Source organism: Phyllostomus discolor, chromosome 4 (genome assembly GCF_004126475.2).
Source record: "Phyllostomus discolor isolate MPI-MPIP mPhyDis1 chromosome 4, mPhyDis1.pri.v3, whole genome shotgun sequence".
Lineage (NCBI taxonomy): Eukaryota > Metazoa > Chordata > Mammalia > Chiroptera > Phyllostomidae > Phyllostomus > Phyllostomus discolor.
Genome location: NC_040906.2, coordinates 99,601,445 through 99,616,078, shown reverse-complemented (window position 1 = coordinate 99,616,078; position 14,634 = coordinate 99,601,445). Strand labels below are relative to the sequence as shown.

The window sequence follows — 14,634 nt, the reverse complement described above, 5'->3', positions numbered from 1 at the left end:
TCCACGTGAGCAAAAATGGATGAGCCAGCCACACAGCGACGTGCGGGATGCCCGCGCTTCCCACATCCCTCCGGGCCCATCTCGCTTTCCCAAGTTGGGGATGCCTCTGGGATGCCCTCCGCAACTGGACTCACAAGGTGACAGCCAGTAAACAGCAGCAGATCAGGGTTTCCAAAGCTTACCCCCAAGGGGCCGCCCGAATTCGTACCCCTTGCCCCACCCTTGTCACTCCTGGGTTTAGCTACCCCTCTCTCCCCACCCCTACCCCTCCTTCCTCCTCACCACCCGGCCCTCCCGCCCACCCGCGCGGCGCATGCGCCGCCCGCCGCGAGTGTCTCTATATAAGTCCAGCTCCGGCCAGAACTTCAGTCCGTTGGTTGCGGCGACAGGTAACGAAGTGGTTACAAGAAGTCGGGTGCTCCGGAAGCCACAATGGCTGGAGAGCAAACGGTTACCATAGACGGATTCCATGTAAGTCCAGTTTAAACCTGCTTTTTCTTAAATGTACAACACATGAACTTGGAGCGCATCCCTTCTCGGAGCGGGCAGAAGCGTCCCGCACATTGGAGGTGCTGGTGTCTGGGAGAAGGGGCATGGAAAGGAGTGTTGGTGCGCTTGGCTACTTGGGGGTATTGGGTAGGATTGGAATCATTTTCTCTGTAAGCAAAGGAAAGAGTTTGGAACAACTGTTTTGGTTTCTGCATGTGTCTGACCCTGGAGCCCTGCGGCGTGCGCCCGGCTTGCACGCTGTTTGCAAACATAATATTCTGTGCACAAGTGCAAGAAGGCGTGCGTGCTAGACCGGGACTCCGACCACTTGGATCTCTTCCTCGGGGGAGCGGGGTTAGTTCGGTGCAAATTACGTGAGATCTGAATTTAGAGGTGGAGTGCGGTGCCACTGGACTGAGTTCCCAGGGAGGAGCTGCGCCCGGGATTAACTTCGGGCAAAGACACTTGGGAACCACTCTTGCCGTTGGGCGCGTGTTCGCTGAACTGGACGGCCCATAGATCTGTGCCAGTGCCGGTGCATAGTGAGCGGAGGAAGGGAAAGGCGGGGGGACCCACCGCAAGGCTTGCCTCGGTGGTCTGAGTATTGGCCGCAGCTGGGGGATGGCGGGGAGCAGTCCGTACGCCTTGGGATTGAGGGAGGGAGAGACCTCGAGGGCGTCCGAAGCGCCTGGAGTGGGCCCTGCGGTTAGGAAATTTGGAATAGTGCAGAGGTCGGAGGACTATAAGCAGTCCCTGCGCTGCAGAACCCTACCCCGAGGTCTGCGCGGCGGCGGCGGCGGCGGCGGGAGGGTGGAGCGAGGGTCTAGAAGGACACCTGGGCTGCCGGTCGCCACGGTGCAGAGGGGCAGGTGCAAGTGGGAAGACTGTTTGGCTCTCACGGAGCCCGATTGCGCCGTTTAACCGTCGGTGGTTTCCTGGAGGCTTTTAAAAAACCCCTTACTTGGAAGGCTTTTCGTTTCCCCCAACGGCGCGCGATTCAAAGGCGCTAGCCACGGAGCCGCCCAATCTCTCCCTTCCACCCTGTCGGACTGAGCCTGGCGCAAGGCGGGGCAAAACCCTGGGACCCGCTGACCGCAGGCGTTGAACGCTGGGGTGGTGGGCAGCCGCGGGATTCTCGCAGCTTGACCACCTGGCCCCCAGCGCGCCCTCCTCCTGGAGACCTCCGACCTCATTAACTGGATCAGTGGTGGAGTGGAAAGCCACCCGGGAGAGTGAGGAAATGAAACTTCGAGGTTAGAACCACGGGTGCAGACCCCGTGACTTTCCCCTCCCAGGAAAATGCTGGGTTCTCTAACGACCCAAAAGCGCCAAATGATAAATGTGGGTATGGTTAAAGAGGCATGCCCCGGAGGAGCGCCAGCTCGGGGACAGCACAGGGTATACCCACTTCTGACATTCCCACCCTTTGCTTTAAGGCTGCCTTCTCCTTCACTAGTACACGTTGTTTTAAGAGCCAGAATGGTTTGTGTGTAGATTACCGACAAACGTGGGGTAAACAGAGTTTTGTGTTTTAGAATAAGAGTCTTTGGGATCTCCTCCCCTCCACCACGCTCCTTCCTCCCCTGCTCTGGCAAATTTTCAAGTAGAAAGTTAACCATAGCTCCTCAAACCTAATGCTGATGCGCCCCCCACCACCTCCGCACTTCGTAGGAGTGGCCTCTGTTTTGTTTTGGTTTTTTCCTCCCAAGGTTTTTTTTTTTTTTTCTGACCTCTAGTGGGCGTGGCAGAGGAGTTAGCAAAAATGCGACTTTCAAACCTTTGTAATCTCCGCGCCCTTTTCTTCTAAACCGCAAACTTTGTAATTGGCTCTACTAAAGACGGAGATAATGAAGTTACTATGGGGGAAGACTGGGAGGGAGAGTTATAAGATTCTACAATAACGCATGGCCAGTTATGGAAATGCTTGCACTGGGTGCATGGGCTGTTTGCTACCTCCTGCTACCGTTGTGGTTTTGGTCCTCTCACTCTGGTAGGACCCCTGGCCAGCACTGTGGCTTGCCGAGTCAGCCCCATTGGCCGCTTTGTCATGCTTTGAGGTACCATTGCCACTGCAGCACAAGTTTTATTTCCTTCAATAAAAGGACATGGGGGGAAAGATAAGTACTTCAGTAGGAGCAGAATTTCCTGAAGAAGGCTGGGCTGAGTTGGGTCTTATGAATTGCTTTCTTAAAAGAGCAGAAATAATTTTTTTTGAACTAGGGGAATGCCTGCTGAACTTGAAAGTGAATGTCTATTCCCTTGTCGCTTTTGCAGATATACCCATCAGAAAACTACACAGAGGACGTGGGCTCAGGTGACTATGACTCCATGAAAGAACCCTGCTTCCAGGAGGAAAGTGCCCATTTCAACCGGATCTTCCTGCCCACTATCTACTCCATCATCTTCTTGACTGGCATAGTGGGCAATGGATTGGTCATCCTCGTCATGGGTTACCAGAAGAAACTGAGAAGCATGACAGACAAGTACAGACTGCACCTGTCGGTGGCGGACCTCCTCTTTGTCCTCACACTTCCCTTCTGGGCAGTCGACGCTGTGGCAAACTGGTACTTTGGGAAATTTCTGTGCAAGGCTGTCCATGTCATCTATACAGTCAACCTCTACAGCAGTGTCCTCATCCTGGCCTTCATCAGTCTGGACCGGTACCTGGCCATCGTCCACGCCACCAACAGTCAAAGGCCACGGAAGCTATTGGCTGAAAAGGTGGTCTACGTTGGCGTCTGGATACCTGCTCTCCTGTTGGCTATCCCTGATTTCATCTTTGCCAACGTGGCACCAACGGATGAAAGGTATGAGTGTGACCGCTTCTACCCCAATGACTTGTGGAGGGTGGTGTTCCACTTTCAGCATATCATGGTTGGCCTTATCCTGCCCGGTATCGTCATCCTGTCCTGCTATTGCATTATTATCTCTAAGCTGTCCCACTCCAAGGGGTACCAGAAGCGCAAGGCCCTCAAGACCACAGTTATCCTCATCCTGACTTTCTTTGCCTGCTGGCTCCCCTACTACATTGGGCTCAGCATCGACTCCTTCATCCTCCTAGAAATCATCAAGCAAGGATGTGAGTTTGAGAAGACTGTGCACAAGTGGATTTCAGTCACCGAGGCCCTGGCCTTTTTCCACTGTTGCCTGAATCCTATCCTGTATGCCTTCCTTGGAGCCAAATTTAAAACCTCTGCCCAGCATGCACTCACCTCTGTGAGCAGAGGGTCCAGCCTCAAGATCCTCTCCAAAGGAAAGCGGGGTGGACATTCTTCTGTTTCAACTGAGTCCGAGTCTTCAAGTTTTCACTCCAGCTAACACTGATATAAAAAGACTTTTATACATTAAAGAACTTTTTTTAAGTTACACATTTTTTCAGCTATAAAAGACTGACCAATACTGTACAGTTTTTATTGACCGTTGGATTTTTTCCTTGTGTTTAGTGTTTGTGACTTATTTATATAAATATTTTTTTGTTTCATGTCGATGAGTGTCTAGGCAAGAACTGTGGCCAGGTTCTTAGTTGCTGTGTGTCTGGTGGTAGGACTGTAGAAAAGAGCACTGAGCATTCCAGGATGTGTAGTGAATCACTTAAGCTAGAAATGATCCTCAGCTGTTTGTGTATAAATAATCTCTCCATTCCAGTGGAACATTTTCTTTTCCTGTTCTTAAACTGTTTGGTTACACTGTGTGATTTTTGCTAGAGAAGGTGGCACTTAGAACCAAAAGCTGAAGTGGTAATAGAAATGCTAGGTTTTTATTTTTCAGGAGTGGTTTGGTTTCAGCACATACAATGTACAGTCTTGTATTAAGTTGTTAATAAAAGTACCTGAAAAACTTATTGTTCTGATTTCTTTTGACATTCCTTTAGCTGGCAGAAGTCAAAAATAACAATAAAAGATACATTTATGGTGTGCCAGGTCTTGTCCTGGGTATAGTAGTTGTAATATTTTACCTAACCCTCATCACAGCTCCTACGATAGGCTCTGGTTCTGCTATTACTTGCATATTAGGAAGCAGGAAACCAAAGCACAGAAAGCTGTGGTGACTAAGTCAAAGGCATTTGGTAAATAGCATAGCCAATATTTCAAACCAGGTAAAATAACTTCAACATCTCAAGTCTTAACCACTTTTAATGCAGAGAAATTTAGAAATATCCAGCCAATACAAAAGATAATCTTTCTGAAGGATAAATGTGCACAAAGAAGAAAGGTCTACAATACCATGTTAGATTTTACTGCTATTTCTAGTGTAGCCCAGGTCTGGGCCAGGCCAGGCATCGAATGCTTGCTGTGTTCTCATCTCATCTAATCCTCTCTGCAGAGAGCATCGCTCCCTTTTCCCAGGCATGGGAACCTGAGGTTCAGAGACTTCCCATAATTGTACTTTTCAAGGGGTCATACCAAGAACTAATTCCATTCATCATTCCAGCCCTTACTCTTAACCATTACCCACTATTATCATCCAGAACACCTGGTGATAAGTCAACTGAACTGTTATTGAAAATAAGCCAAAAGTGAATGTTTTTTTTTATAAAATTAACCATGCCAAAAATACCCCTCTTACAATACCTTCTATGCAAATGTGAGCACTTAATCTATTGCAACACCTTCCACCTCAAGGGTTCAACCAAGCAGATAAAAGTCAAATTGATGCTTTCAGAGCTCAGAAGAAAGGTTAACTGAAGCAAGCTTCCCATTGCTCATATTTTACACAAGATTTTGGAGTCTTGTGTAACATCACCCATAGCTATTTGCTATCATTGTGCAAGCCCCAGGCCCTTGAGTAAATTTCAGCACCCATCCCCATTTAAGTGAAAGAGAATTTCTAAACTCTAGTGGCCATACCCATCTCACTTGGAGTACAAACAGCACTCCAGGCATACACTCAAAGATAATAACCAGGATATAATCAAGGAATATTTGATCTACTCTTTGTAATTGTTTCTGGCACAGAAAATCCATTTTGGAGGAAAAATTGCAATGTCTTACCTTTCAGAGGCAAATCACATTTGTTGAAGACAAATTATAGATCTTGTGAAGGGAAATAACTTCATTACTTAAAGTGGAATCCAATTTGGCTGTATGTTTTTGCCGCAGTCTATGGATCTAGGATAATTCAGAGTGGTATTCCTATTCCACTTGAGAACATAATTATATTTTAGGTAGGAAATTATCTTGAGGTTCCTTGGTTTTCCCTGGAAAGCCTAATTGGATCAACCTTCATTTAAGCATAGTTTTACATGGACCCCTTCAAAGGCTTAGTCTAAAGCCATGACCATTGTAAAAGCCTTCACTTGAACTTTCTCTATAAATATTTATTCCTGAGGAGACAATAAAAGAAATCCTTGGAAGGAATTTTTTCTTTTACATCTTGGCTTGAAACCTCATCACCCCGGATTCCTCTGCTTTGCCCTGGAGTTATAACAAAAGGAACCAAGCTGAAACAAAATTCCCAGTGTCACTAGTCTTAATGGATATTTCATTCTCCTTTGGAACAAAGATGGGGTATCTCTTTTTCAAAAAGAGAAAAAGCCTTGGTTCTCTCTCTGCCCCGAACACCCGCCCCCCACCACCACCACCAATCATTCTCTGTCTCGACCCTGCCATGTTCCAAGGGGCTCCAAAGCATTCCTTGCCATGGTTTGTCCTGCAGTGCTGGGAAACCCAGTCTGCTGGCCAGCCCGTGCATGAAGTAGCTGATTGTTCCCATTCCTCATCCCTTATGAAAGGGACCCTTGAAGGTAGGTAATGTAGATCCAGTTGTATAATAAAGGCAAAAATATTTAAATTGTATGCATTCTGCCCATATTGGCATAAATGTGACATTTGAATTAATAACATTAAGCCTATAACTGAAAAGTAAATGTTTTTATCTTGCAACGCCTTCAGTTTTCCTAAAATGCCATTTGGAAATCCACCTCCCCCTACTGCAGGATTCTCCACCTCCTTTTGTGGTTATGCCTATATTAAAATAATAATTTTGGGTGCTCTTTTAAAAGAATAGCCTACAGGCTTTATTTTAATAATTCAACTAAGCATGACTTTCTCCCAGGTTATTGTCAGAATGTAAATAAAGCCTCCACAAACAGAATTGAGTTGTCACATTTCCATATACTACTCACTTAAGAAAAGCAAGGACCACTGGAGACAAAATGCACATTACCTTAAAAAATAATCTCACCATTGCAGCCTGACATCGTGGGGATTTGCCTGGCCCTCTTTAAGGTTTCTATTTAGCTGCCAGTCAGCGCTGGAGAGATCCAAAGTTATCGTGAGGAGTGACTTTCCAATGAGCACTGCCTAAGAAGGATTTTGGAGCCTCAAGGGCCCATAAAGCAGTTGAATCAAATCTTCTCAAAGCATTTTGGATTATCATTGGCAGGGCGGGGGAGTAGTTGATACTGCCTTCTAGTGAGTAGGTGGCAGGGATGCTGCTCAACAGCCTGCAGGATATGCAAGACAGGACACCACCACAATTATCCAACCCAAGGTCATGACTGAGATCACTGTTTGAAGATGAGGGCCATGAAGTGATAATAATTATCAAAATAAGGTAATAAGATACAACCAACTATAGGAGACTGTTCTTGTGGCATGGGCCCAGCTCCCACTTGGAGATGCACAGGACCCACACCCACGGATAGGTTCTCCTGGGGGGAATCAGGCCTGCAATGTGCCTAGGCTGCTATGAGTCTTGCTCTTGCTAAAAAAAAACTCCCTCACCCTGAATTGAGGACATTTACTGCAAAGTAACTTCCTAAAATCCATGCTAAACCTTCCAAGGATGAGTGTAATAGGTTCAACCACTTTTGCCTTTTCATTTGCAAATATCCCTCTTCTGTGTTGTGATTAGCGGCATTGGCTCCTTTGTTTTCTGTAAAAGATAACCACCTAAAGCGAACCTGTGCCTAGTAAATGAGGACCATCATGTAATGTGCCCAGAGATAGAAATAAAGGCCTGTCATGGCGGAGGCCACGGCTTTTGCTCCCCTTGAGAGAAAAGCCATGCTGTCCCTTTTCCTCCACTGGACTCGGTAATCCGTGTGAATGTCTCATTTCATCCATAATGACTCGGACACTGCAGGCCAATGTCTGCATCAACCAACCAGTATAATTCTATGAAATTATTGGACAGAATTCTGCGATCTCCCTTTAGCCTCTATTACTCATTCTTATTTCAGTGCATTCTTTACTTGCACTTTACTCGCGCTTTACTCAACTCACACAATTCTCTCTTGCCTGTATTTCAACATGACTTCATCATAATGAACATGTCTCTCTGTTTTCTTCTCTCAAGTCATGCTAAGAAGACATCCCATAAAGGGAAAGAAATGCTAGAGGGCAACTGCTGAAGGTTCTCTAGTTCCCACCTGGAATCTGTGTCTCTGAAGACCAGACCGGGATGTTTACTCATTTAATCCTCACCACAGCTTGTGACTCAGTTTGGAGCACTTCCCATTTTTCTCCTTTTATTTAAAAAATAAACAAAGAGTGAGGAGTTTCCAGCCCATTGCCCCATTGTCTGCAACTGACTTGGATTAATTTAAACCTATCCTATTAAGTTTAACAATTAAAATGTGCTAAAAATCTTTTGAAAATCCTTCTTTCAACTGAAATGCAAACTGCTTAGAGCCTGACTTAAGAAATCCATAATGTTAAGAAGTTACATAAGGGGAAAGAGTTTCAAAATCAAACAAACAAAAGTGTTCAACCAAACCATACCAGGTGCTGGGTGTTTATCTGGCGCAGCAGGTCCACGATTAAATTGATTTACATATTACAGTTCAATTAACTAGAACCCAACTCATCAACACTTTTAATTAAAGGGAATTACTTCCTCATATTTGACTCAGTCAGAAAGAAAATAATATTTTTGAGAGCCCACTAAATTCCAGACACATTTGTACATATGATCCTCCTAAGAGCCCCATCAGTCAATATTGCTATCTCCTTTTTCAGGCAAGGACACAGTCAAAGAAGTTAAACTACAAGTAAAGAGGCTATGTTCTTTCCATTATGCATACTATAAATAGCATAAATAGACTTAAAACAGAACCTCAAGTCTCAGTATATAGGGGCAGGGGAAAGTAGGTTAATAATAAAAAAATAATAAATAGTACAATAATTAATAATAAGAATAAACTGTGTCTCATGTGCTCACAACTGTAAACCTATTTTTGCCCACCCTGTATTCAATCCAAACTTTGACATTTTTCCTAGGTGCAGTTCTATATAATAACAAAAGAAGTTACTATGCACCTTGAGGGCTTCCTACACAACAAAGTAGTTTGATTATTTAACCTTCACAACAGCCATATAGGGTGGGTATTGTCCTCTGTTTTACAAATGGAGAAACTGAGGCAAAATTTATCCAATGTCACATATTTAATAAGTGGTAAAGCCTGAATTCAAACGCAGGCAGCTTGACTCCAGAGTGTGCCTTCTTACACACTACAGTAACTATATTATTTTCTATGATGTTAGCCAGAACCATAACCACGAGGTCAAAAAGATCCTCCATGTCCTTCAAGGTTCAATACTAGACAGTCACCTGATTGTACTTTTTAAAGTGAAAAATCAGACACTGACATTTCAAAAAGAGTTTCACTATTAGTCATTAAAATAAAATGTGTTTCAGTGTCTGGCACATAGTAGGAGCTCAATAAGTGCCAAATGTGCAAATGAATGAACACCCATAAATTCCTATTCCTGAGACCACACTGTGCTCTAAGCTTCTGATTAATGTTTGGGTGTGACTTGACTTCAGACATTCTTTTATTGTTCCATTTATCGAACACCATAGGTTAGACAGGTATGAAAATCATTCGCAGTAGAGTAAAAGATGTAGTCCTTTGGTGTTCTAGGAAGTTCTGGGAAGTCAGCTAAAGGGCCTCAGACTTTCCAACTTTCTTACATTTAAAAAATTAAAGTTTCTAGCAGCCTACCCAATTTTCCTATTAATGCACTTTCAAGCCTTGCTTCTACTAATTCCTCATTTAGTGGAGAGAATATGCCCACCTTACAAGCTGAATGAGAAGCTTCCAAGTCTGGTCTTTGCTTCACCAGCCAAACGGAAGCTATCTGTTTATAAGGATAAGAGCAGAAATTCTGCCAAACCATTGGCTATGGGAAAGAGTCCTAAAGGCAGTTTCTTGGCCTTTTGTCCATAGGAGACAACTTGTTAGGCCCCTGGGATTGAAGGAGGAAATCAAGACCATTTTGGGGCGCTATTTCCTTTGGCAAGTCTACTCAGCCTCTATCAGTCCAAAGTGAGTTTTCCATCCTGAATTCTTAGCACATGAAGTCTGCAGCATGTACACTAGCTCAAATAAAAGTCTTTTGAAAAGTTAAAAGCAGCTACTGTGTGTGTCATTATTATCCTTTTTCATTTAAAAATAAATTTTGCTTGCCAACTAGTTTAATGTCTTAAATGCAGAGACCTTTGCGGTCTAACATGGTTAATTAGTAGATTTGATTTGATTTGATGAAAAAATAATCAGATTCCATAATGTTGTACTAATATTGGCTAAAATGATGTTAGGCTAGCTCAGTTGGTTAGAACCTAATGTTTTTAAAGCCAGTATCAAGGGAGAGTCCCATTAGGAACATGTTTAAAGTACTATTATATAGAGGTATAATATATAGATATAAGCTCTAAGAATACAAGGATTATGTCTACCTTACTTATAATTGTATTTCCAGTGTCCAGAACAGAGGCCCAAAGCTTTATCTGTGAAGGGCCAGAGAGTAAATATTTCAGGCTCAGTGAGTCTTACCGTTTCCATTGTAACCACTCAACTCTGCCATTGTAGCAGAAAAGCACCAGAGACAATACATAAATGATGAGCTTGGCTGTGTTCTTTATTTGTGGACACTGAAATTTGAATTACATATAATTTTTATGTGTCACAAAATATTATTCTGCTTTTCATACTTTCCACCATTATATAAAAATATAAAATTCTTTCTTTGCTCCCCGGCTGTGAAAAGCAGGTGGCAGGTCAAACCTGACCTGCAGGCTGTAGTTTGCTGGCCCCTGAAATTCAATAAACATGTGAATAAGCAAAACTCCAAATATAGGAAAGTTTACTCTTTAAGCTTAAGGCACCAAGAACCCCAGTGAACCAGTGACCTTCACCTATTTGCAAAAATATGACACCTGGCACATATAAAGCAAATAAGAAGGTAAGGCCTTAATGTGGGTCTGTGTGCTGCTCTGTGCCGTATTGGTTGGCAAGGTCCTGCTGCTTTACTGGGTCTATTATTTTGGGAAGACTGGTCTAGAATAACAGAGTTGTCTTTTTGTAGCTACCATTATGCTCTCTCATTCTCTCCTGAAGTGCGGAGAAAGTGTCATTCCTTGTAGCTATAAATGCAACAGCTCACTAATAAAAGTTGTTGAGGCACACTGACTAATCTTCCTCAGGTGTGAGCAACACCAGCTTTGTTCCTCCAAATGATAATCACCAATCACAACTGGCAGTGACTCCTCAGTCAGTAAATAGGACAATAGAAAAAGCCATAACCTGAGGCAATGAATAGTGTTTTACAGCCACAAGCTGAGCCACAAAAGCCTAAGGAAAATCTGTGGTGCAGAAGTGTTTTTTGGACCTCATGCCAGCTTTTGGAGGAATGAGAATAATTCTGCTCTTTCCTTTTAGACTTCAGGTGCCTCACGGGAATGTCAGAATTGATCCCCAAGGCCCTGCCACTATTGTGTCTCTTACTAAAAATGTTCCAAGAGAACTTCATTACTTTTTTAAAAGATTTTATTTACTTCTTTTTAGAGAGAGGGGAAAGGAGAGAGAAAGAGTGAGAGAGAAACATAATGTGTGAGAGAAACAGGGATCAGTTGCCTATCTCATGCCCCAACCCAGGACCTGGCCCCCAACCCACACATGTGCCCTGATGGGGAATCTGACCAGCAAACTTTGGGTCCACAGGCTAGTGCTCACTCAGTTCACTGAGCCACACCAGCCAGGACTGCACTTCATTACTTTATAGAACATTCTTCCCAAAAGATGTTCAACTTCTGTCTTTGATGAGAAGATGAGAGAAAAAGCTGAAGAAAATGTACATGCTTTCTGTTTTAAAGTGAATTTTCCATTATTTCTGTATGACAGTACAAAAATGGCTGCTCAGCCACTGTGGTCCGGAGTAAAGGAAGACAAGTTAAATGGGCTAAAGTAGCCCTGGAAAAAAATTGCTGGACGAGCCAAAATCCTACCAGTATAGAGTGGAAAAGAAGAGAGATATGGGGGAAACAAGACATAAAATGGGAAAGAACACAAAGTGACAATACATAAAAGAGGAAACAAAACTGATAAACAAAAATATGAGGAAACGTTCAACCTCACTGGCAACCAAATAACTAAAAATCCAAACAACAGCACACTACTTCTCACATATCAAACTAGCAAACGTTTTCCAAGTAACAAAGTCCCTAGTGCAAGGACACCATGAGCCAGGCCTCTCTGAGCACAGCTGGTAGGGCATAAGATGGTCAAACCCTTCCAAAGCCACTGACAAATGCCCCAGAAGCTTTGATGTTCTTCCCTTTGTACACAGAGAGACCATTTCTGGACATTTCATTTCAGGAAATAATCCTATATGTTAAAAGTGTTTTCTGCTCATAGTTGAGTTTTGCATTTAGAATGACAGAGGACAGGAACTTGCCTAAATATCAGGCAATAAAATGGGTTAGGGAAACTATGGTGAGTCTGCAGAGTGGAATACTATCTAACTTCTTAAATGATGTTTACAAAGGCTGCTGGAAAAACGTTTGTGATGTGTGAAATGAAACAAGCAAGTACAAAATTGTGCATGCTATCTGATCATAAATATTTTTAAAGTATATGCATATAAAAAAGAAAAATTTAAATGTTTTTAGCAGTAAAGTCATAGGCTTTTTGGCTGAATTTTAAAGTTTTTTTTTCCTTTTGGTTTCTCTGTATTTTCCAGACTTACTATAATGAATAATGAAAAAATAATGGGGATATTTTAAAAGATACTGAGCAGAGAGGGCAAAGTATACAAGTTCCTTCCTCCGCTCTTAAAAATGAGCTCAGGACCCAAGTAGGTGCTAAATAAGTGACTGTTGAACTGAACTAGGTAGGCATTGTAGTGTTAAATTAATTAAACCAGGAGACCATTAGGTTGAGGTGGCTCTAATGCCCTGGCAGCCTGCATAAGCAAACCAAAATCCTAGCCTGCAAATTCTTCAAGGTTATGAAATCAAAATGTTTAGGACAACTAATTACAAATAGCCAAGAGGCTTTGTGGTATAAGCAATCAAATAATTTCCTTTCTCTGCTTCCTACCTTTTCTATATAAGCTTTTCCCCTGGCTCCTCTCAAGGAGCATTCCTAACTCCTGGCTCGACACTACCTGATTTCAATTGATATCTGCTCAAATAGACTCATAAAACATTTTAATATGCCTCAGTTTATCTTTTAACAGTTTAATATTTTTAAAAAGCAGACATATATACTATACTTAAGATATTTACGGTCTAGTAGTAGAATTTGTTAGCAGCAGAAATCTTAACATTATATTCCAGGTAGAGCCAGGGTTTCTGAGCTGCAGGTCATAATCTCAAGGAAGTATTCCAGAGAATTCCACGAGTACAGGAGAATGCAGGTCAGTGTCTGACTGAGCTTATGGTGAGTGAGGCTGTTTCAAATCTTTCAAATCAATACACAGTCATGGCACCAACTTCACAAGGCTGACTGACCCATTACGGCTCTAGTATGGGTGATGGGGATCTGGAGTCTCTGAAAGGACTTCTAGGGAGGTCAAGTCTTTCAAAATCCACAGTTAAGTAAACATAGTAGAAAACCCTAAAGGAAATCTCTGAAAGGGTTAGGCATTCATATATGACGGCAATAGCATAGGGGCTGAAATGGGAACAATGTGTAAATGGTCGACCCTAAATACTCCATTTTTGTATTGTATTAGAAAGGAAATGTCATGTTGGGGAAGAACTTCCTTCATTCTAATAAGTCCCCAAAATATAGCAGCACACAACAATGGTGGTTTATAGCATATCACATAATGCAAGTTTCTCATTAGGAAATGCCACCAGAAAAAGACCAATGTGGAGGAGAGGATACAAGTCTGCTTTACTTTTATTACTGGAGACAAGCTCAGGAATCAGACAACAGTGACTAGAAAGAAAAAATTAACATTTTCCCTATGGTTAAAATAAAGTTAATATTTTAATAAGTAGTATTTTAATAACTGTATTTTTATTCTGGGAAACAAATTGTCCTATTATGAATATAAATTCTCTTAAAATATGTTTTGTTTTTGTTTTGATCCTCCCCAAGGATATGTTTATTGATTTTAGAGAGAAGGGAAGGGGGAGAGAGACATGGATGTGAAAGAGACACATCGATTGGTTGCCTCCCAGCTGGGGATCAAACCACGACCTGGGTACGTACCCTAGTGCTCCAACCAACTGAGCCACTCATCCAGGTACAAAAATACATTTTAGTGATAAAGATATTATCTGATTTGATTTAGTATTTAAAGCCACATGATAAGAAAATCTCTGCTGGTAGTTTTAAGCTATGGTCACTTATGAGTTGTAAGTTGTTTCTTTTTTATGATGTATGATTTACTTGATAGCACACTATAAGCCCATTCAGGAATTACCAAGGAATTTTTATCTTATACTTCATTGTCTGTTTTTTTTTTAGATATGCTTATATTACTCTTTGGCTATAAATTAGACATTTGAGGAAGAGGATTCTTCGCCTTATTTCATATAATTTTTATTTTTCATATTATTTTATTTCCATTTTCATTAGCATCCAACACAAGTTAAAATACTATAAGCCAGCCCTGGCTGGTGTGGCTCTGTGGATTGAGCACTGGCCTGTGAACCAAAAGGTCGATTCCTGGCCAGGGCACATGCCTGGGTTGCAGGCCAGGTACCCAGTTGGGGGCATGCCAGAGGCAACCATACATTGATGTTTCTCTCCTCTTTCTCCCTCCCTTCATCTCTCTCTGAAAATAAATAAATAAAATCTTTAAAAAAAAACACTATAAGCCAAAGAGTTGCTTATTGTCACCATATTATGGCTCTCTGTTACAGGTTAAATGGAGCCTCTGAAAAATTCGTACATTGAATCTCTAACTC

At 42.5% G+C, this 14,634-nt stretch overlaps 1 protein-coding gene across 1 annotated transcript; it reads left to right on the top strand.

The window, feature by feature from the left end:
- Positions 1 to 344: 344 nt before the first annotated feature.
- CXCR4 (C-X-C motif chemokine receptor 4) lies at positions 345 to 4,330 on the top strand. The gene is made up of 2 exons (XM_028509995.2): positions 345 to 471; positions 2,764 to 4,330. The coding sequence occupies exons 1-2, from the start codon at positions 433 to 435 to the stop codon at positions 3,805 to 3,807; spliced, it is 1,083 nt and encodes a 360-aa protein (XP_028365796.1). The 5' UTR covers positions 345 to 432; the 3' UTR covers positions 3,808 to 4,330.
- Positions 4,331 to 14,634: the final 10,304 nt, after the last annotated feature.

Bases quoted from the DNA above. Each gene is read 5' to 3' on its own strand.
- CXCR4 (XM_028509995.2), top strand. From the start codon at position 433: ATGGCTGGAGAGCAAACGGTTACCATAGACGGATTCCAT. The intron at 472-2,763 runs GTAAGTCCAGTT...TCGCTTTTGCAG, and splicing joins TTACCATAGACGGATTCCAT to ATATACCCATCAGAAAACTA.